The sequence below is a fragment of the Corvus hawaiiensis genome, chromosome 22 (genome assembly GCF_020740725.1).
Source record: "Corvus hawaiiensis isolate bCorHaw1 chromosome 22, bCorHaw1.pri.cur, whole genome shotgun sequence".
Taxonomy (NCBI): domain Eukaryota; kingdom Metazoa; phylum Chordata; class Aves; order Passeriformes; family Corvidae; genus Corvus; species Corvus hawaiiensis.
This window is the reverse complement of record NC_063234.1, coordinates 5734665-5755158: the sequence shown is the minus strand read 5'-3', so window position 1 is coordinate 5755158 and position 20494 is coordinate 5734665. Positions and strand designations below refer to the sequence as shown.

General features: G+C 44.3%; 2 protein-coding genes across 6 annotated transcripts in view; one reads left to right on the top strand and one right to left on the bottom strand.

Annotated features, from left to right (window-relative positions):
- The window catches only part of MTOR (mechanistic target of rapamycin kinase), a 64565-nt gene extending 51421 nt beyond the window's left edge, over nucleotides 1-13144 (bottom strand). The window contains exons 1-20 of one of the 2 annotated variants that reach the window (XM_048326209.1): nucleotides 13100-13144; nucleotides 11866-12029; nucleotides 11375-11483; nucleotides 9846-10078; nucleotides 9291-9491; nucleotides 8437-8571; nucleotides 7743-8018; nucleotides 7309-7417; nucleotides 6311-6497; nucleotides 5999-6127; nucleotides 4939-5183; nucleotides 4549-4764; nucleotides 3721-3926; nucleotides 3104-3226; nucleotides 2697-2786; nucleotides 2517-2609; nucleotides 1887-2021; nucleotides 1425-1554; nucleotides 981-1231; nucleotides 67-108 (exon numbers count right to left, since the gene is read on the bottom strand). In XM_048326209.1, the coding sequence (XP_048182166.1) occupies nucleotides 67-108; nucleotides 981-1231; nucleotides 1425-1554; nucleotides 1887-2021; nucleotides 2517-2609; nucleotides 2697-2786; nucleotides 3104-3226; nucleotides 3721-3926; nucleotides 4549-4764; nucleotides 4939-5183; nucleotides 5999-6127; nucleotides 6311-6497; nucleotides 7309-7417; nucleotides 7743-8018; nucleotides 8437-8571; nucleotides 9291-9491; nucleotides 9846-10078; nucleotides 11375-11483; nucleotides 11866-11985 (3030 nt within the window). In that variant the 5' untranslated portion in view covers nucleotides 11986-12029; nucleotides 13100-13144. The remainder of the gene's footprint in view (nucleotides 1-66; nucleotides 109-980; nucleotides 1232-1424; nucleotides 1555-1886; nucleotides 2022-2516; nucleotides 2610-2696; nucleotides 2787-3103; nucleotides 3227-3720; nucleotides 3927-4548; nucleotides 4765-4938; nucleotides 5184-5998; nucleotides 6128-6310; nucleotides 6498-7308; nucleotides 7418-7742; nucleotides 8019-8436; nucleotides 8572-9290; nucleotides 9492-9845; nucleotides 10079-11374; nucleotides 11484-11865; nucleotides 12030-13099) is intronic. The other variant, XM_048326210.1, reaches the window with a different exon arrangement.
- A 309-nt stretch (nucleotides 13145-13453) lies between these two features.
- On the top strand, nucleotides 13454-20135 carry UBIAD1 (UbiA prenyltransferase domain containing 1). Of its 4 annotated transcripts, XR_007207928.1 has the most exons (4): nucleotides 13454-13807; nucleotides 14584-15136; nucleotides 16047-17005; nucleotides 17499-20135. XR_007207928.1 is itself a non-coding variant. In XM_048326317.1 (3 exons), exons 1-3 carry the CDS (start codon nucleotides 13793-13795, stop codon nucleotides 16532-16534), a joined length of 1056 nt encoding a protein of 351 aa, XP_048182274.1. In that variant the 5' UTR covers nucleotides 13454-13792; the 3' UTR covers nucleotides 16535-20135. The 4 variants fall into 4 exon arrangements, 3 of the variants coding, with proteins under 3 accessions (XP_048182274.1, XP_048182276.1, XP_048182275.1); XM_048326317.1 differs by having other exon boundaries at nucleotides 16047-20135; XM_048326319.1 differs by lacking the exon at nucleotides 13454-13807 and adding an exon at nucleotides 14186-14409 and having other exon boundaries at nucleotides 16047-20135.
- Nucleotides 20136-20494: the final 359 nt, after the last annotated feature.

Genomic DNA, 20494 nt, shown 5'->3' with positions numbered 1-20494 from the left:
GCGAGAGGATGCTTACATACAGGACAAGGACCTTCCTCTTTTAGGCTTTATGTCATGCATACCCACCTCAGCTCTTCTCCCCAGTACACTTTCACCATCTTCTTTTACCTGAAAATTTTTAAACAGAGTGTGCACAACTGCATAGCTTTCAAGCAACTTAGATCAGACAGGTCTAGAACCTCAGCCAACCCAGACGTGAGATGTTTTCCTTCCAATCTGAGTAGTAGTTCAGGCTGGGAGAAAACAGCAGTTCTACAGCAGAGTTGGGATTCTGCTAAGGGAGCACCCATCCCACCTATAAAACACAGCAGCAGTAACGAGTACAAACTGCCCTTCACAACTCAGAGCGTTCGGCTGCCTGAAGAAAAGCCTTGGCAAACAGCAGGCATCTCTGGTTCGGTGAACCTTAAGCCCATCATCATCTTCACGCAATTCTCATTTCCTTCTATAACTGTAACTTAAGTGGGAAGGAAGAGAAAGCACTGCTTTGGAATCAGCACCCACGCTGCTCTAAATGTTAGCAGACTGTATCAAATTGAGCTTTCCTTCTCAGAGATGAGCCAAAGTACACGGTTGCACCAGAAATGTGAAGAATCTACCCTTATTATTTAATAATACTGTTTGCCACACAGTATTAACACAGAGATCACTGAAAGCTCTGGAAGCTGCACAGGTGTTTTCCTGAACAAGAAACATCATCAATGAACAGCTTGATGAAAACACAGAATCAAATACTGGCCTTCCAAGGATTATGCTCAAAGCAGCTGTTTCAATAAAAAGCAGAAAAATTGTTTGCATTGGACATTCCAGTAAATGCTCACAGGAGGGAAAAAGCAAAGCTGAACCTCACTTCTGCAGCATGCTTGGCATCACCACATAGCACAGCAATGCCCAAAGCCAGTCACAAGTCTCTTCAAGGAAATGGATTCTTAATTTCAGACAGTGGAATAAGAAGAAGGAGTGGTCCCTAGCACACTCACCTCTCGGATGGCACCATCACAAACCCGTATTACATTAAGGAACGTTGGCATGACCTGGGGCAGGAACTGCACACACTTCAGTCCAAGGGATTTGAAAATAAAGGTGATGGCCTGAACTACCATAGTGTGGTGTTGGGACAAGGATTGGTCTCGGAAAATTCTCATCAGTGCCACCATAGAGACTGCTGGATAGAACTCATCCAGAGGGAGGTTCCCCATGTTCACCAACATCTCACTGGTGCTGTAGTCCGCTAGGAGAAAGAAGGCAGTGTCATAAGCTAGGTATTAAATTGTCTTGAATATGGGTTCAGGAACATCTGAGTTTAAGTTGAAAACATATACACTAACGAGTTTTTAAGAAGGGGAGACAAACTGGTAACAAAACAGTCAAGATCTCTTTGTAGATCATAAAGCTATCAATCTGACAGAAATTGAGATGCTTACAAGAATCCTGGCTGGATTTGGACTCTGAGAGGCTGACGGCTGAAGCATCTCGAGATTGATCAATCATGCCAATGTTCACTTTGTGTTTATAAGGGTCCAAAGCACCCAGCAGCCCTAACACACGAATAGCCTGAAAAGACATAAAGAACATTCACCAGAACTTCATCACTAGGGCCAAAGACAACACTCAAATCCCCATATTTGAAAAGACCCTGATGATTTAAGAGGGAAAATCCGGAACTAAAGTGACTGCCTGGAAATAACAGTGCTTTCCATCCAGCTGCTGGAGGCCGTTTCACTGGCTTGCACATGCACTCTCTTAATTCTGCTTATTGTATTTTGCTCAGCCGCAACAATGATCTCTCCCTCCCTGCCTCAAATCTATGCAGGCACGTTTATTCGGCAGCTCTCTCTTCCCAAAAAGGTTTTCTAAGTGGCTGTATTATAGTTTCATGTTCATACCTCTCTGCGGGTGCCCTGGTTTTGCTCAGTCTTCAGGAAGTTCAGAAGCACCTCCAGCAAAGTTGGGTACTTCCTATATGGTTCTACCACATAACCGGTGCTAGCCACAAGCTGCCCCAGTGTCCAAAGAGCCACCTACAAAGATAAAGCCCAGAGAAGATTAGTTTTGACCAGGGAATTTATTATGCCTTCTGGTACATCAGTCATTCAACTTCCGTAACGTTTCTTTGAGCATTTTAAGGTCACACTGCAATGTGTTTCCATGTTTGGAAAGCCCTTAAAAGAACATTTTTCAATAAGCAATAGTAAAGAAAGTAATAATCAACAATATCTTAGGCTGTCACAATTGCTCTCACTCAGGGGTACAATTCAAATAAGCATTCAATTCAGTAGGCCCAAGCCTTCCAATAAAAACAGCTTTTTCCTCCTTCTTGTTCTTCCTCTTAACAGCTCTGTATTATGTCACAACAGGCACTGCAATCCCTCACCTGTGTGCCCTAAGTGTAACTCTGCAGGAGAGACTTGAGTGATTTAAAGGCTCATTTTAGCAGCTATGATGGGATGTGTGGATATTTTGTTACAGCTCTGGTCACAGCAGCTGTCAAGTTTAGTACAGTTGTAAACACCTACTTGTCTTTTAGCCAGCAGGGAGGAGTCCTGTAGCATGTCCATAATTATAATGAAGAGCTCATCCACCCACTTCCTCATTTCCAGCCCACTGACCTATTGAAAGACAAAAATTCATCCTTCATCTGGCATTGCCAAAACCTTAACAAGCACGGTGAAGACGTACCTGTGGTATATCCCTACCTGTGCAAGCTCCCCTATGGTAGCCAGGACATTGTTAATCACACCTGGATTGGGATCTGGATCAGGATCTTTCAGTTTCACAATCAGTGCCTGGTGGGTGACAGTGGGACAAATTAGAATGTGTTTAAAGAGTACTCAAAATTACCTTTTGTTTACACCTGAAATTGACCCCACAGTGCACCTAGTGAGAATTTCAACAGTAAAAGAAACTTGGTGTCACAAACTTTATGCAAATCTGGAATTAAATTGGGCTAAACTGTCACCTACACGCATTAGTGCGGTAACATCTACACCGATTTGTTTTTTTCCTGCTATGATGAAGCAAAAGAACTGCAGCTCCTGAGGGTCATGTAACCACTTGCTGTGTCATCTCATTCCAAAGTCACCAGGAAATGTAGAGATCCTACCTTAAGGATAGGTTCCATATACGGACGGATGAGGCGTGGAGCATTAGAAACCAGGTGACCCAACATCCTGGCACTTTGCTCTTTAATCCTGCCAACACCGCTGTGTTCCAGCTCTGTTAGAATCTGCATAGGAGACAATGGAAGCAAGCAAACTGGGAAAATAAAGGCAGGTAAAAATTCTTTGCTTTTCCTTCTGTCACAACCTAGCACTTGTAAAGGCTGTTTTACATTTCACTCTGTTATCATTTATTCTAAATTAAGCTAAAATTATTAGCAGAAAAGGGATGGCTCCAAAAGAGGTACCATGCATTCACCTAAAAGCACTGCAGAACATTCTTCCTCAACAGAGATGGAAAGCACTCTGCCGCGATGACTAGGGGTGAAATAACAACTGCTATCCTTCCTTTCCCTTCCAAAACAACCATAGAGCTTCAGTTCAAACATCTATCATGTGAAAGATTTGCTGAAACCCACTATCCTGGGCAGTAACTATTTTCCAAAAGAGATTGATTCCCCCACTCTCCATGCACTTACAGCTAGATAGCACAGTTCTTTAACATTGCCTTAGTCTCAGTATCAACTACTCTGTTTTCCCTGCAGGCATCCCTCCTCCTTACCTGGATTAACATCTTTCGAAGGAAAGGCATGACAAAGGCAGGGTTCATGCTGCTCAGGCGCCCCACAGTGCAGATGGCCAGTTCTCGGATTTCAAACACTTGATCATTTAGGGCCACAAAAAGAGCTTGCAAGTTTTCAGCCTGGGCAAGGTGAGCATCAAACCGCTCATCCAGAGAAGCCAACACGCAGAAACGTATATCAGGGTCTGCAAGAACACATTTATTTCTCTTTAAACATCTGTTCCTCTTTTTGCCTTTGTTCACAAAACTGCCTCAAAAATTCTTCACATGAGCTTCCCCAGAGCAAGACACTCTATCAGTGTTTCACACAGAAAAAACAGGACGGGTCAGCCCAGAAATCTCTGTGCTGCTCAACATGCCCCAATAACCAAATCACTACAGTGCCAACATCCTGCACCTGCAAGTGTCACTTTTGGATGCTATGTGGCAACCTGAGATGAGTTCAACTAAAAGAATAAAAAAAATCAAGTACCAAGATTCAACAAGAAGGACCTATTCCTTCCTAAAATTGAAGGCCATGACTCAGAACAGCAGCAAAAGGGGTCTCAGGTTTCTACTTAGTTCAAAGGATTACCAAGGGCACAGCTGGAGCATTTTTCACTAGCATTGTACTAATATCTCGAAAATCAAGATGTGGAAAAAGAAATTGGGAGACTTTTTTTTTTTCTAATTTACCGAGAGTGACAGCTTAGTTTAGTGGCAAATACGTTCCAATTCTATTACAAATTCTATTCTTAATATCATCACCTGCTCACACGATAGAATTAACGTGGTAGGAGAACCCTTTTCTCTGAATCCCACACTAACCTGGGTCAGTTATTCCAACTACAAGCAGTTTGCTGAGGACATCAGCCACGACCTGCACTGCTGTCTGACTGACCACATGGGCATGGCCACTGATCAAGTGGATGGAGGGTGTGAGCAAGCGAGAGCAAGTGCGGGCCGCTTCCATCCGGATCTCCTTGTGTTCGCTGTTCAGGAAGTGATCTGCGCAATGCCGAACAAACTGAGTCAGGGAGTGACCTGAAAAGAAGATGATGATGGGGCATTAAACACAGGTTTACACCTCAATTACCAGTTTTACCAGGAGTTTAAAGAACGTGCTCCCAGAATTTTCCTGCTACTTGTACTCTACTCCAAAGCACCAGTGTTTATATCCCATATGCCCTTGCCCCCTGCTTCCTTATTTCATCTTACCTTCAAACTCAAAGCTACCAAGTGTACGAAGGGCAAGGGTGATGCTCCCCACATCACTGGCCTCTGGGATGTTGGTGAGGCTGGGGGAGGCCAGCTGGTGGGCAAGGCCCTTTGGCATGCCTGGATGTCGCAGAGGCTTGTGCATCAGAACAAGAGAGAGCATTTTCAGCAGCCCATCCTGGATATCCTTCTTCAGCTGCGGGATCTGACGGCTCAAGTCGTACAGCACAGCTGTTAGAGCAGGGCTGAGAGCGAGAAGCAAGCAAAAGTCATTAGAAAAGAAACAATGATGTGCATATTTCACCTTTTTGTTTATTTATGCCTTTGCCAATTGGAATATAATTGTGGGCATTCGCATGTGACAGCAACACCTGCCAGCAGAGCATAGGGTCCTTGTGTGAACTGAGGCAAGAGATGACCTTCTTGTATAAACTTCGTGAGCGAAGTCCTAGGACTGCTGCACACATCACTACATTATCCAGTGTTGCTATAATACTGTTACAAATTCAAATTACTTCTTACACTTACGCTTTTTAAACATAAAAGCAAATAATTCACTTGCAGGTGACAATATTAATATAATTTAAACAGCCTTGTGCTGCCTGAAAATTTTTTCCACACCTTTCCATACTAACAACGTCATTAATTCCTCCAATAAGAACTGTCAGCTCCAAAGGTGAAAGAAGCCGGGAGCAAATATTCAGCACTTCAGCTCTCCTTCCCTGCCAGTTTGATATGGCACAAATCTGCTGGCTGTCAGATGCTTTCAAAAATTTTGCAGGTTGCTGCCAAATGTGTTTGAATAATAGAAAATAAAGGAGATTTCTTTTGAACTAGTTTTTCCACAAAAAGATTTCTTTACTGAGATATGAATTCTCTTAAATAACTCAACAGACACATTAACATTTAAAACATACCCTTCTTCTGAAACAGCTATACTGCTTCTGAAAGATCACTTAAAAGCAATAATCTTCCTTCTCAATCTGAAGCTTTGAAGATCTCACTCTGTATGTTCAACAATGCCATCCTGTGGCTAACAGGAAAATGTATTCATGCTTACCTCAGGCCCACAGCCAGCATAGGTTCCAAAAGCTCTTTGATGTCCTGCTGGATACTGGGTCCCATGGCTCGTGCCAGCATACTAATGCAGGTGAAGACTGTGGCATCAACCTGCACAGACTTCTGCCTCCTGGAAAGGGACCACATAATTACAAGGAGCTGCTATTTTTCAGACATCTTTCCTCATCCTACTTCTGTGTTATCAGTCTTACAGAAATACTTCTGATTTTAAAATAAGAATTTGATCCCACATTACAAAAATTATATAAAGAGCAAGTGTTTCCATTTCTTCCTCTAACTTTCACATACTTACTTGTGGGCAAAGTCCTTTGGGGGAAGAGCTGCTTTTATGATTTCCAGGACTTTTGGCAGGTAAGCTTGAAACTCAGACCTCACGGCCACAGAAAGCAAACCCAAGGCCTGGAAGGCTGCTGTTCGCTCCTTCTCCTTCTTCACACAACTGAGAACATGATTCATGGTGTCTGGAAGATACTGATCAGCTGCCCACAATAGAAAACAATACAGACATGAGAATTCATTTAGGTTTATACAGTTGCATCACATTTGCAACTAAACTTTTATAAGTTTAAAACTAGAAAACAGACATAGTCATATTAAATTTGATGACATGATCAGTGGCAAATATGTCACCATATAATAAAAATTTCAAACTACAGAAGGCTTTGTTTTTAAAAAGAAAAATGACCAGAATAAAAGAGCTATAAAACACCCCCAGTGCAACAGGTTTTATATACATGTAAGAGCCAAGCATCTTGGTTTCATAGCGATTGACTGGAAATTTGGAGTAATTAACACAAAGATTGTTTCAACCCACTAAGAGCATCTTGGTGACTTGTCTCCAACTCTAATACTCTCCTAAAATTGCTTGATAAATCAATTGTTTTAAAGCTGGCAGGTATTTCCTAGCATATGCAACAGGGAAAAAGGAAGAGAACTCTACTGATACTTGGGATATACTGAGTGAGAGCAAGAGAGAATTCTCCTCTAAGTCTGACATACTGAGGAGAAAACAAAAAAAGAAGGTCTTTATATCTTATGGTATTGATCACCAAATTCTGACAATAGGTTTCAATCCATTTTCTTCATCAGAGCAACAATTTGGCATCAGCTATCAAGTCACACTTATTGAGAAAAAAAGACTGTCCTCCCACAGAGGAATGTGCTCATCTGACAAGAACCACATTTGGTGTGCTGCACTGCTTGCACAAGTTCATCTGGACCAAAGAGAGCTGGATAACTTCCAGCCCAAATTCAGCAACATTTCTAACATCCAACCATCTGTCTTGTCACCTGTGAATGCTGAAGGACGGAAAGCTGCCAACCGCGGTAGCAGATTGAGAACCGTCATCTGGATCAAAGAATTTTTGCTGGTTCTGCACTTGAGAACCCACTGGCAGACCTGGAAGGAAATAGATTAGGCTTTGAAGGATGGCCATTGGCAGTAATGCACAAACGTTTATTACCTTTGTGCTTTTAGGCATTCTACTGACATTTGGCTTCAGAGTCCATCAAAGAAATGGATAATTAAGACTGCTTCCAAAGGAAGTAAATCACTTGCCCCAAGAAAGACAACGACAAAGTCATGATATATATAATTCTTGAATTTTGAAGGCTCAGTTCAATACTAGGCAGTATTGCCTGCTAAGTAAGCACACAGAGGACAATTCCTCTGCAAGAACAGATGTTGAGAATGTTGGTAGACAAGCTGAAGAACAAACACTTACTTGATCAAATTTCTCTTCCATTAGATCCCTGCAGCATCGACTTTCTACCAAAGTAGACTTTGCTGGGACAGGTGAGGTTGCAAAACCCATAATTCCTTGGTGAGCACTGTACCCCAGAAGACCAGCCAAAGCGTTTGACTGAGATGGCTGAAGAGACTGAAAGCTCGTGAAGGGAGTAATGTGGCGAGGCTTGGTACTGAAGCCCATCAGGTCTTTGCAGTACTTGTCATGCACAAGCTGCTGCTGAGTGATCTCTTCCATCTCCTCTCTAAGGCGCTGGACAAAGTAGAGAACCATTAAAAAAATAAAAAGTAACTGAATAAGACACTCCCAGTACAGTGCTACCCAAATCTCCTGAATAGCATCCTGTATAATCAATATCCAAATGGCTGTAAAAGATCAACTGAGTAAAATCCAGCAAAAATATTTGGGTATCCAACATGCAACAGAGTCCTCATTCCATAGAAAAATCTTTTTCCTTGTATTTAATCAAGTTAATAGCCTTTCCATTGGAGATTAATACCTCTTCAGCCCAAACTTGTCCCTGTTATTCCTCTGACACACTTTAATGCTCAACTCCATGTTCAGATGAGTTTTCCACCCAACAACCCCATTGCAACACTATGGGATATTTCCACAGACTGCAGAGTTGCTATACACTCTCAATCAATCCCCACCTTGTTCCTTTGCTCACCTCTCCCTCCATACTGCTGATTCTCACTAGCTCATTGAGGATCAGTAAGGCACCATGGATTCGGTCATCACGATTCATTCCTTTCTCTTTGGCCAAAGTCTCATCAAAGCCCTTCTCAGCCTCTTCATATGTATGCTTGGGGGAAAAGAAAAAAATCTCTGTGATAATGCAGAAACAAAGCCTGTGAGAATGAGGTAGTACTGCCAGTCAAGAGTTACTGATGTTCTGAATTTCCAAGAGTAGCCACAAACCTCAACTGAGTAATAACAGAAGTATAACACACGAAAATTCTGATTAATCCAGAAGTTGTGGACACTGCTGCAAAGCATTTTCAACAGCACTAATCAAACAGCATGGTATCAGCTTCATCAGTATCTGCAGCATTTACTTGATTACAAGAAATCCAAGTTCACAACATTTGACTGCAGTGTCCAAAACTTATTTCATATCACAAAGCTTGAATTCATGTGGCAATAGCAGCAAAGCAAAGGTTCAGGCAAAAGAATTCTTACTTTTCTCACTCACGTTATATCTACACTAATAAAACCCTCTACTAGTAAGAGATGACACTAGATAACTGCATGACTGTAAAACTAGGTCAAGCTAGCTGAAGATGAGGTGCAGACAGAACAATATATTCTTGAAGGAGTTAAGTCTTGCTTACTTTTACAGTAGTAGGCTAAAGGAACTACTCACTTTGGAAGCCATTATATTTTCAACCCTTTGAAGGAGAGGCAGTTTGTACTGACAAAGGTGACACAGGTTCTTAGTTTAGCCAGCTTTTCTGAAAACTGGCACTTCATCATCTTCATTGCATTATGAGGGGCTGCTTCAAAACAAAGTTATTTTCTTACTCTGTACCACTGGGGCTTCTGCATCTCTTTTGGCTCCCGTTGTGTGGTGAGGATAAGGCAGGCTCTTAAGGCAGAAACAGCTCCCTCTCGGATGGCCTGTTTGGGATCCCACACAGCCACAAATATATTGTCAAAGAATGGCTGCACTTGTTGGAAGAAGAAGGTAGGCACGCTGATTGCCAGCTCACGCAAGACAAGAACCTGGAGGTGTGGAGGGAAACAGTAACAGTTTGGAAGATGAGCACACAGAGACAAACCTCATAACTTTTACAGTGTAGTACCATTTGTTTAGACTGTTGATGTCTGTGAGCTATTTCCATTTCCACACTCTGACAATTCCTAGCGTAACTGTGTCTTGGTCTTCATTAGTCACTGGGCTAATGGAGAAGCAATGAAGCAGCACTATGTCTGCCATGAGAGCATTAAAGATTCTCAGACATGGATTGGCAGCCATTCCCATCCTGACAAAAGCTTTTCTGCAGATTTCTGTGCATATTTCCTACCACTGTTCACTAATCCCAACTATCCCATGACAACAAAAAAGGGATCACTTACAGCTGCATGTCTACGACCTTCATTCCTGTCAGCTCCCAGCCATTCCAGAGCTCGTTTCACCTCAAACTCCACATACTCAGCTGTGAAGGTGTCACCAGCCATTGCAAGCCGCCCGATAGCCTTGGAAGCCATCTCCATTACAACGGGGTCATTGGATGGCAAGAGGTTCCTCAGGTAGTTGGCAAACCTGCCAATACGGGTGGCATTACCTCCTTCAACACCAATAAGGCTTGCTGCAGAGAAAGGGAGCAATGCTGCAGTTCTCCCCAAGAGTCAGTGAAGCAGACAGTAGGTAATCCCTGGATGAGAGCCAGTATTCCCTACACATTGCTTAAAGATTCCCATTAAGTCCTCCTAAACTGCAAATCCACAGAAAAAAAAAAAAAAAATCAAGCAATAGGAAAGGGCCACCATTCTTTTGAGCCTGAACTTTTTAAGTGAGCAGGAAAATGCATCTGGTAGCCTCATAGATTTTCCCCATTTTCAGTTTTAAAAGAGAAAAAAATAATTCACCCTGGGTCACAGACCCATTCCTAATAGAAAAGCATCCATCCACATGCAACTACTATGGCTGGTCCACCTCACAAGAAAAGCCAAAGACTGAATGGACCAAGGAAATTATCTCCTCCTCAGCCCTAGAGACAGTCTCTCCTGGCCAGGGTGGAGGCACTTCATCAGGCACCAGCATGGCAGAAGTTTTTGCTGCCAGGGTCTGGGTTGTAGCTGCTCTGTAGATAAAGAGGCCGTCAGTGTCCAGGGTTGTCAAGCTGGCACCTTTCAACATCACTAAATTCACAGAAACAATTCAAAAGTGATACTGTCAGCTTAAGATCTGATATTATTAACAAAGATTTCTCTAAGGCATTTATGCTGCCTTCAAACATTGGGATTGGATGATTATGTCTATGAGCCTAAACCATAAACATCTCTTTGACTATTAAAGAAGTAGCTGCTACAATACAGGCTACTTGCTTGGAAGGCAAAGTATTTATGCAAGCTGACTTCCCCAATAGTGAGGATTCAGGCAGCTCTGCAATCTCACAGTGAACACACAGACAGAGCCACTGATGGAGAGGCTGATCAGAATCAAAGCACAAGCTATGTGAGCCCCTCTTGGGGATGGAAGCTGCTGTTATGGAACCAGGTAAATTTAAATAACAAGAATCAATCTCTGCAGATGGAAAAGAGTTGAGAAAGTCAGCCTACCCTGATACATATAAATGGGCAGCAAAAAGTCTTCTCAGCTCAACTCCAGAACAAAATTTTCACATGCTCAGCGTTCACATTTGATGCTCAACTCCCAGAAGAGCTCAGGGCCCATTAAGCACCAGGTTTTCAGCCACCCTCAGCAGCTCCCATGCTGACACTTCACACAGATTTTCAGAGCCCAGCAACTAGAACACACCCAGCAAACTGAGCTGTCAGACATCAGGCCAGGTGTATTAAAGCTCATTCCTTTTGAAAATCTGTCCCTAAAGATATTTGCATGAAGAGAAAATTCACCAGAGGCATTATGTGCTTTTACTCACCTATTGCCAGAATGCCACCCTTCCTTTCATTTGCATCAGAGCTAGAGACAAGCTCAAATATGTGATGGTTCAGCTGATCGTAAAACCTGGTAGATTCTTCCTGACTCATCTGTAAAAGCAAAAATTTCAAATCAACTTTCAGCATTCTCTCCCTCCCTCCTGCCCCAAAACCTCCATGAAGACAATGCTTCTTATGCCACTTAAACAGAAAGAAATTAAATCAACCATACATTATGAACTCAAAATTGTTTATCTTATTTGTGCCCTATATGCAGCAAGCTTACTTATTCTGGTACTTGACTACCCATTTGTGTCCCCAACTCGCTCACCTCTCCTACATGCCAGGGGGCAAAGATAAGTTCCCTGCTGTGCCCCATCTCCTCTCTAAGACCAGCTTCCATATTCCAAAAATCTCCACTGCCAAGGCACCCAGCCCATGCTCTACACTCACATGATACACAAGGATAAATAATCCCATTTGCAGCACTCACCTCACGCAGCTCCATGGTGACATAATGCTGCAAGTCCTTGGCAGCTTTTGCCCTTGTCTCTTCGCTGCGACTCTTCAAGCCATTGGCAAATTGCTGGAGAATGGACACAGTGCCCGACATGGTGGTAGTATGCTGGGGCTCAGGGGCATCAATTCCTGTAAATTCTTCAGAGAGACATATTTTTTACTGCTTGAATTGAAATCTTTGAGCTTCCTTCTTAAGGCTGTCCCTCCTGACTGTTTCCAAAATATACATAAAGACGCTGTGTCAACAGACCATAAAATTACAAGTAATGACTGTATTCCTTAGGCCTTACACTCCATGATAAAACTGTATTACCACATATCTTGACCCCCAGCCTATTTGCTCTCTAGTTCCTCAAATACCAAAATACATTGCAGTAGGTCAGGTGCCCTATGGTGATCTAATCCTAAATCAAGGGTCATGCAAGAGCTGAAAAACAGCAGGGTCAAACTAGGGTTTGCAATTACCTAGTGTAAGTAAGCACAATCATTCCCAGGATTATATCACTATCATATCTGACTCCTCCCTGAACACTTTCATCCAAGTTTCTCCACAGAAATCTCAGTGTTACACCAACACAAGGAAGACAGTACTGAGGGCCTGGCAAGTGTTACATTCTCCAGAAGATATTTAGAGATGGGAAGTCCAGTTATAGCAACACCAATCATTGCAACAGGGAGTTTCCTAGCATAACACATAAACAAACTTTCTCAGGAGCCTTTCTTTACGTTAAAAATATTTTAGATGCTTGACGCCCCCCCCCCCCCCGATATTCAGGTTACATAAGACCAAACCAAGCACTGACACTAGAACTTCAACTGCTTCTCCCCAAATATTCCACACGCGGTCACAGACATCCAGCGGGACCATAGGTGAGATGGCTACTGGCAGGAGCCAGGAGAGGCTCCCCGGATCAAAGAGCAGCCAGGGGTTGCTGCTACCCATCGCCCCAGCCCGGTGTCCGTGCCTGGGATTCCCTCAAGGCCACAGAACCCGGCGGACAGGACCCGGCAGGCCCGACGCCGGGGGGGAAGCTCCGCAGGCCGGGAGTGAGGGAGGGGTGAGGCGGGGGAAGGCGGGCACGGCCGGCGGGGCCGCAGGCGGCACCACCGCGCGGCCGGGGGCTCGGGCAAGGTCAGACCGGGCAGGAAGCGGGAGGTGAGGGGAAGGGGATCCGACGATGACAGGAGGCACCGCCGCTCTCACTCACCCGCCGCCGCCCCTGCCGCTGCCGGCTCCCCTACTCCGGGCCCCGCGCCCGCCCCGCCACCGCTCCTGCAGGGCCGGCGAGCCGCTGCTGGCCAATAGGCTCCCAGGAACGCCGTGATCGGCATCCTCTCTGACCAACAGAAAAAGAGGAAGGGGGAAGAAGAGCTCAAAGCTCCGCCCCTTTCCCAAGGAACCGCAAGGACAATCGCCTTCCGACCAATCATCAAGCCAATCATTAATGACTGGCAGTATGTCTAACCAATAGAATGGCTGGGCTTGCTCAGTAGGCCCACCTTTCCGATGCCGGCTTCCGCCCTTCCGTGAGGCGCCGGCTATGGCCGGAGTACAGCATGGGTGGATGGAGTAGAGCAACCGGCATCATCTTCTTGGGCTTCTTCGAAGCGTTTAGCACTGTCCCGCACGACATCGTGGTCTCTAAACTGGGGAGAGATGGATTTGACGGATGGACCACTCGATGGATAAAGAACTAGCTGGATAGCCGCACGTAAATAGTTGCGGTTGTCCACATGGAGACCAGGGACGAGTGGTGTCCCTCAGGGGTGGTACTGGGGTTGATAGTATTAAACAACGTTGTCGGCGACACAGACAATGGGATTGAGGCACCCTCAGCAAGTGACAGCGAGCTGTGTGGTGCTGTCACATGGTGGAGCGACGGGACTAGAGCATCTCCTCTATGGAAGAAGAGAAGGTTGTGTGGAGATCTCAGAGCAGCCTTCCAGTATCTGGAGGGGCTTACAAGGAGGCCAAGGAAGGACTCTTCACCAGGAACAAGGGAGAATGGGCTCAGACTTAAAGAGAGGAAATTTAGTTTACATGTTAGGAAAATGTTCTTCCTGTAAGAGTGGGGAGGTCCTGGCAGAGGTTGCCCAGAGCAGCTGTGGCTGCCCCATCCGCGGAAGTGTCCAAGGCCAGGTTGGACGGGGCTTGGAGCAACCTGGGACAGTGGAAAGTGTCCCTACCCTACCCATGGCAGACGGTGAAACGAGATGAGCTTTAAGGTCCTTCCCAGCGTAAACCATGTCCCGGGTGTAAGCCCTGTGTGCGCCTTGCGCATGCGCAAAAGAAGCAGGGCGCTGCCATGTCGTGCCCCGTGTGTTCCGCTGAAATGTGTCCGGCTGCCCGTGACAGAGCAAGGGCGGTTGTGTCTGTGCCGGGCGTCGGGCGCTCCGTGGCGGCTATGACGTGAATCGTGGTGCTGGCGCGTGCTGCGGGGTGACCCCTCGCCGCCGCGCGTGACGCCGTGGGCCGCTTAATTTTCCTTTTAATTTGTACATCGGGAGGTGCCGGCGGGTGCGGAACCCCTCGCGTAAGGCCGTGGGGGTGGCGAGGCCGGGCGGGCTGGCGGTCGTGGTAGGGCGGGTAATGGCGGCACTCTCGCCTCCCCCACGGGGCGCTATGGCGGCGGCGCCCCTCGCTCCTTCCGGGCCCTGCCGTCCTGCTAACGCGCGGCCCTTCCCCTTCTAGGTGCTACTGCTGCGAGACGGCGGGGCGAGCATGGGACCAGCAGACCTGGTGCAGAAGATCAGTATCAGCGCCGAGAGCCCTCGCGGGAACGAGAGGAACGGCAGCGGCTCGGCGCTGGCGGGCGTTGACGGGGCCGCCCCCGGCAGATGGAGACACAAGTGTGCAGCCTATGTGCTAGCGCTCCGGCCCTGGAGCTTCAGTGCCTCTCTGACCCCTGTGGCGCTGGGCAGCGCGCTGGCGTACCGGGCCGAGGGAGCACTCGACCCGGGGTTGCTGGTGGGAAGCGCCGTGACCGTCCTGGCTGTGCATGGGGCCGGCAACTTGGTGAATACCTACTATGACTTTTCCAAAGGCATCGATCACAAGAAGAGTGATGACAGGACATTGGTGGACCAGATTTTGGAGCCGCAGGATGTAGTACGGTTTGGAGTCTTCCTCTACACTGTGGGCTGTATCTGTGCTGCTGGGCTCTATGCTGTCTCCACGCTCAAGCTGGAGCACCTGGCCCTGATTTACTTCGGAGGACTTTCCAGCTCCTTCCTTTATACCGGAGGTAAGTGCTGCATCCCGTTTGTTGTGAATCTGAATGTAGATGTGATAGAATCAGCTGAATTGTCAAAGGTTTCTAGAAGACACACGTGATCTATCTAGTGCACTGCTATAAGATGTTTGTGGTATTTCTTGAAGTACTGGTACATAAACTTGCATTCTTTGCAACTGAATGTTGTGGAAAGAGTCATACTAAGATCTTCAGCTGGATAGTGGTGTTGAGGCATTATTATTTACATACATGGCTTTAGATGCTTATCAGAACTATTACTGAACCTTTCTGTGATGTTTATCTCATATCCTTTAGCAGTGTAGCTAGTGGCGTATTTTCTTTCCTTTGGTGGGAATGTTACTTTGTTTTGGAACGTTTTCTTGTTACTCTTTAGATGAAGCTTCACTATGAATGCTGAACAGTTTGTGATTCTTCTTAATAAGACAAGGATATTTTTGTGTCTTCCTGTGTTGGATAGATACAAACATCATTACTAGGAGAAGAACAAACAACTTAGTTTCAAACTGTCAGACTTTCAGTTATGTGGGTTTCCCTGAAAGAGCTTTGTCAGTTTTGCATTTTGTTCTGAGCATTTCCTGTATTTCTTCAGGATCAGCTTCTAGTATGCATGATCACACTGTACCTTATTTCCATAGATTTCGGCAGAAACAGGTACTTCTAGATGAGTATTAAAACCTGGCCCTTAGTTTTTGTTACATTGTTTGTCTGGAGAAATCCAGAAACTGCTTTTCCTTTGTTATTTTTCATAAAGGAGATAATATGTTTCTTGTCCATAGCTGCATGTGTATTGGTTGTTTGGCAATATTCCTACAGGAAGAGGCTGAACTGTTATGTCATCCATTCTCTTCAGTCATTTGAATTGTTTGATGATGCTTGATTTTATTCTTGTGTCTTGCCACAGGAATTGGATTTAAATACGTTGCGCTTGGTGATGTGGTGATCCTGATCACCTTTGGGCCCCTGGCTGTCATGTTTGCCCATGCAGTGCAGGTTGGTTACCTGTCTGTGTCACCCCTGCTCTACGCTGTCCCTCTGGCCCTCAGTACTGAGGCTATCCTGCACAGCAACAACACACGGGACATGGAGTCGGACCGGCAGGCGGGAATTGTCACCTTGGCCATCCTCATTGGCCCCACCTTCTCCTATGTCCTCTACACCGTGCTGCTCTTCTTGCCCTACCTGATCTTCTGTGTGCTGGCCACACGCTATACCATCAGCATGGCATTGCCACTGCTCACCATCCCAATGGCATTTTCACTGGAAAGACAGTTCCGGAGTCAGAGCTTCAGCAAAATTCCTCAGCGGACAGCCAAACTCAATCTCCTGCTGGGGCTTTTCTATGTTTTTGGCATTACATTGGCACCTGCTGGTGCTCTGCCCAAACTGTGAAAAGAGCTGTAGAGTCAGGCCTCATTATTCACTAGTCATGCCAATTAACAGTGGATGTTATGAGTAAATGACCCATTATGGACAGTGAGAAGAATAGAAAGACCACCTTGCACTGTTGATAGTGAATGTTATGATTTCTGGTCTTGGATAGCTTACACAGCAGACTTCAAAAAAAGTGATTCATCAGTTCTTCAGAAAGGGTGAACTGTGTGGCTTTGCTTTGAGGAGCAAGGTGACATAAGGTCAAGGAAATGTTTAAAGAACCTCATCCTTTTGCCACCTAATTTTTTCACTTTCAGTTCAATGAAAGAGCCTCAGGTCACACTCTCCATTCACTTCACAAGCACAATGATTGCTCTTATCACTTCTTTTCTTACCATGGTGAAGGAGTTCAGTGGCTCCCCTGTGGGAATCAGAAAACACTGCCAAATGTTTAGCATCACAACGTAGATGCCATTACTTCACTCTCCTGTAAGCATAGTTCATCTTCATCTGTTGTTTGTTTTAATTTTTGTTTCGTTTTTCCTAACCAAATTTTGAGCTTTTATTTCCAAGCCCCCTGAAATGCGCTAGATACTGATTCATGAACTATTGCTTCTGCTTGTTCCATATAGTCTGGAAATTTCAAAGTTATAAATCTCTGTTGGTTGTGGTGCTAAAATGGAGCACGATTAGACCACTGCACAAACTTTAAGCCAAAACCAGTAAATCTGTATTGTGCTACAAAAGCTGAAGCTGTAAATGCAAACCATGCAACTGTAAAGCCCTCAATGGGTAGAAAAACAAATGGTTTCCATTTTGGTGTTTGCTTAGAATTTACTCTCTGAAATGACAGGTTTTGAGTTAAGGGGGAGCTGACAAAGTGCCAGATTTCTCTGAATAGCTATGGATTAATGGATACATAGGTGGAAAACAAATGGATTAAAAAAATTTTTTTTTCACTTGTTTTTCTCTGCTATTTTAGAGACCCACAGCATTATACTGAAATGTCTTATTCTAAGAAGCCCAGTTCAGCAAAGAAGAAAGATACAGTGTTAGAAAAAACAAATCTGAATTATTGCATTGGCTCTGCATAAAAAGAAGGACTGGAAATGGGAAGAAACCAATGTTGTTAACATGATTTTTCCTAATGGAGTCCAGAGTTTGTGTCACTGAATCACAATTAAGAGATCACTGAAGGGAAGTTCCCCACAACTTTTCCCCCCTTTATACCTTACAGTGTTGCTTTGTTTTCTCCTGCAGATCTTGCCACTTGCTGTTCACGTGGCCCTTTGGAGAATTTATTGTTTCAGCAGTTATGTAGCTGTGTGAAAAACATGCTAAACATAATGGGGAAAACATGTGCCTTCCAGTCCAAAGAAGGATTTGATCTGTACCATATTACTTAGTGGCAACTGAATTCTCTTCTGTTTTATTTAGTACCTGTACACAGGTTTTAGTGAAAAGCTTGTTTGCAGGAGCTGTGGAAAGCTCAGAGGAATTGACACAGGTGTTGAACTAGAGCTGGTGGTGCCAGGTCACAGCCTTGCTTTTGAACAAGTGTGTGTGTGAACCACTGTATGAAGGGCTTTTATACACGAGCAATAAACTAGCAATAAACTCACATGGTGTTACCCTGCATCTGTCATAGGTAAGTTATGCCCTCTGGAAGAGCCAGGTGTCCCATTAGTGGGTTGTACTGACAGCAGTAAAGCTGAGTTAATGGTACCAGATTACATGGTACAGCTGTTTAGAGACTGGTTTTATGGCTTCATGTTATCCAGTGTTGCCCAGCAGTTACATCTGAGCTGAAGTTAATGGGAAGGAGTTTTTGCAGGCCTGTTTAAAGAGCCACAACTTCATCTTTTATTTATTAAAATGGGCAGATGATCATGATCTCTCTAATCTGGATAGGCAAAGGACAAGAAGAGATGGGCTTCAGCAACTGCTTTCTACAGCAAAATACTTGTTAGGATTAAAAATAAAAGAAGAAAATGCAAAAGTTCAGCTCAGATGGATGGAGGGGGATATCCAGAAGGTTTTGGAAACTGTTTTCAATGCAGATATACACAACAGAGTTTCTACTGTTGCTTCTTTGTGGACCTACAGAATGAAGAAGAGCCTGGCTCCAATACGCATTTCACATTTCTGCAAACCAAAAGCTTTTGTAGGGATAAGGGCTGAGCTGACAAACCTGTTAACCTTGCAGTTGGGGATATGCGGGTCTACTGGGTTAATCCTGCCCTTTGTAGCAGCTGTGTGCTTCATTTTATGACAGCTTGGTTTTGAATAGCTTTCCATTTCAAAGAATGGTTAGTTACCTTTTCTCTACTTCTTTTACAAAAACTAGAGTACTCCAGATAAATTCCTTAAAGTAACTTGGCTTGTATCTTTGATAACCGTAATTGTAATGATGAGAAGGTCATTGGTGCCGTAGAGTACGTAACTCTTACTGTATCTTGGCTACCCTTGCCTGGGTAGGATGTCTACTTAGGGCTGGAAAGGACCAGTGCTTTTTGTTACTGAGATGAAACAGCTCATTAGTACAAAAAGATGTGTGTGGAACACTTTCCGAGATAGGGGGGATTCAAAGCATTTTAATAGTAAAACTGAGATGAAAAGTTTGTAATTCCTTACTCCAGATGCTGGTTACTTCCAATTCCCTCTGAAAAACAGTATCGTTCAGGTTCTTAAGGATATTAGTAATAACTAACACATTCTTCACCATGTGTCATGGTTTAGCAAACCAAACCACTACACCATGGTTTTGAGGAAGTCATTTAACTTCTGTCTCAGAAAACAGCTAATTTTTGCCTACCTCACAGGGATGCTGAGCTGACATAATAGAGAGCTTTGAAAGTAAAAAGTGCTTTATCTCTGTGTGCTTTCCAAAAAGCTTATTAGTACTAGAAAACATTTTAGATACGAACTAACGTAAAGGGTGACTTAACCAATGTAATTAGGCCAAAATAATCTTCACATATAATCATTGAGTAGTAAGAGAGATTCATTTATTGGTTTGCTTTGTGATGAAGATGCTGGGTCTCTTCCCCTACTCCACTTTTCCCTGTCTCATGCTACTTTCCCCAAATATAAACTTTAGAAACTTCTTTCAGGTCTCTCTTGATGAGCTGTATTGCAGTGTGATGAGTGTGCACTGGTAGATGAACAGATCTGTAGCCCATATGTTAATGTGTCCTAAAGCACCTCCTGGCCTTTCTTCTTACCCAATAAGCTGTCTGAATGTTAGTCTGTTAATTATGTTTGATTCTTTTATATTACTCAAGTTGTATATTTGCACATGGATTAAAACATGGTCACGAAAAAAAGAGAGTCTTCATCTGCCACGTTTATAGTATAATTGCCTGAAAAATCATACTTTTTTTGTGTGTAAAAGTCCTTTTATTAATCACATAGTCCTGTCCTTCCCTATCACAAGGCAAACAGTTCTGTAGCAGTGATCATCTCCTACTAACGGCAGACTTAGAGTAGTTCTGGTATATTCATCAATGTGCAGAATTTTCTCTGATGCAGTTTTTTGTGCCATGTACTGTTCAGCATTTGTAAGGAGGTTTCAGCTGAACTTTAATATCTTTAATAAAGATTAACTTCTTCATCCTCACCAGTTTGTTCTGCCAGTTTTCCTGTGCCATGGTCACTGCTCCATAGAACTATGACAGCATAATGCCTCCCCCGTATGTGTCATAAACGAGCCTGAAGCACGGTTTGAAATTTTCCTGCCTTGGCCACTGGTGCAGTGTGCTCCACAAACGCATTTGGAGGTAGTTATAAAGGATAAAATGCAGGACAGCATGGCATCGATTCATGGGCTGATCTTCCCAAATAAGGAGGCTGTAATTCTGAGTGTCTGCAGATGGCAGCGTTGCTCTTCCATTGCTGCTGCAGTGCCTTTTCTCATGCCCATGTTTTGTTGTCTGAAACAAGGTCTTTGTGCTTTTCTGAACTCAGAGTAAGACCCAA

Excerpts from the sequence above, each read along its gene's own strand:
- UBIAD1 (XM_048326317.1), top strand. Across the intron at positions 15,137-16,046 it reads CTCCTTCCTTTATACCGGAG|GAATTGGATTTAAATACGTT; the intron begins GTAAGTGCTGCA and ends GTCTTGCCACAG.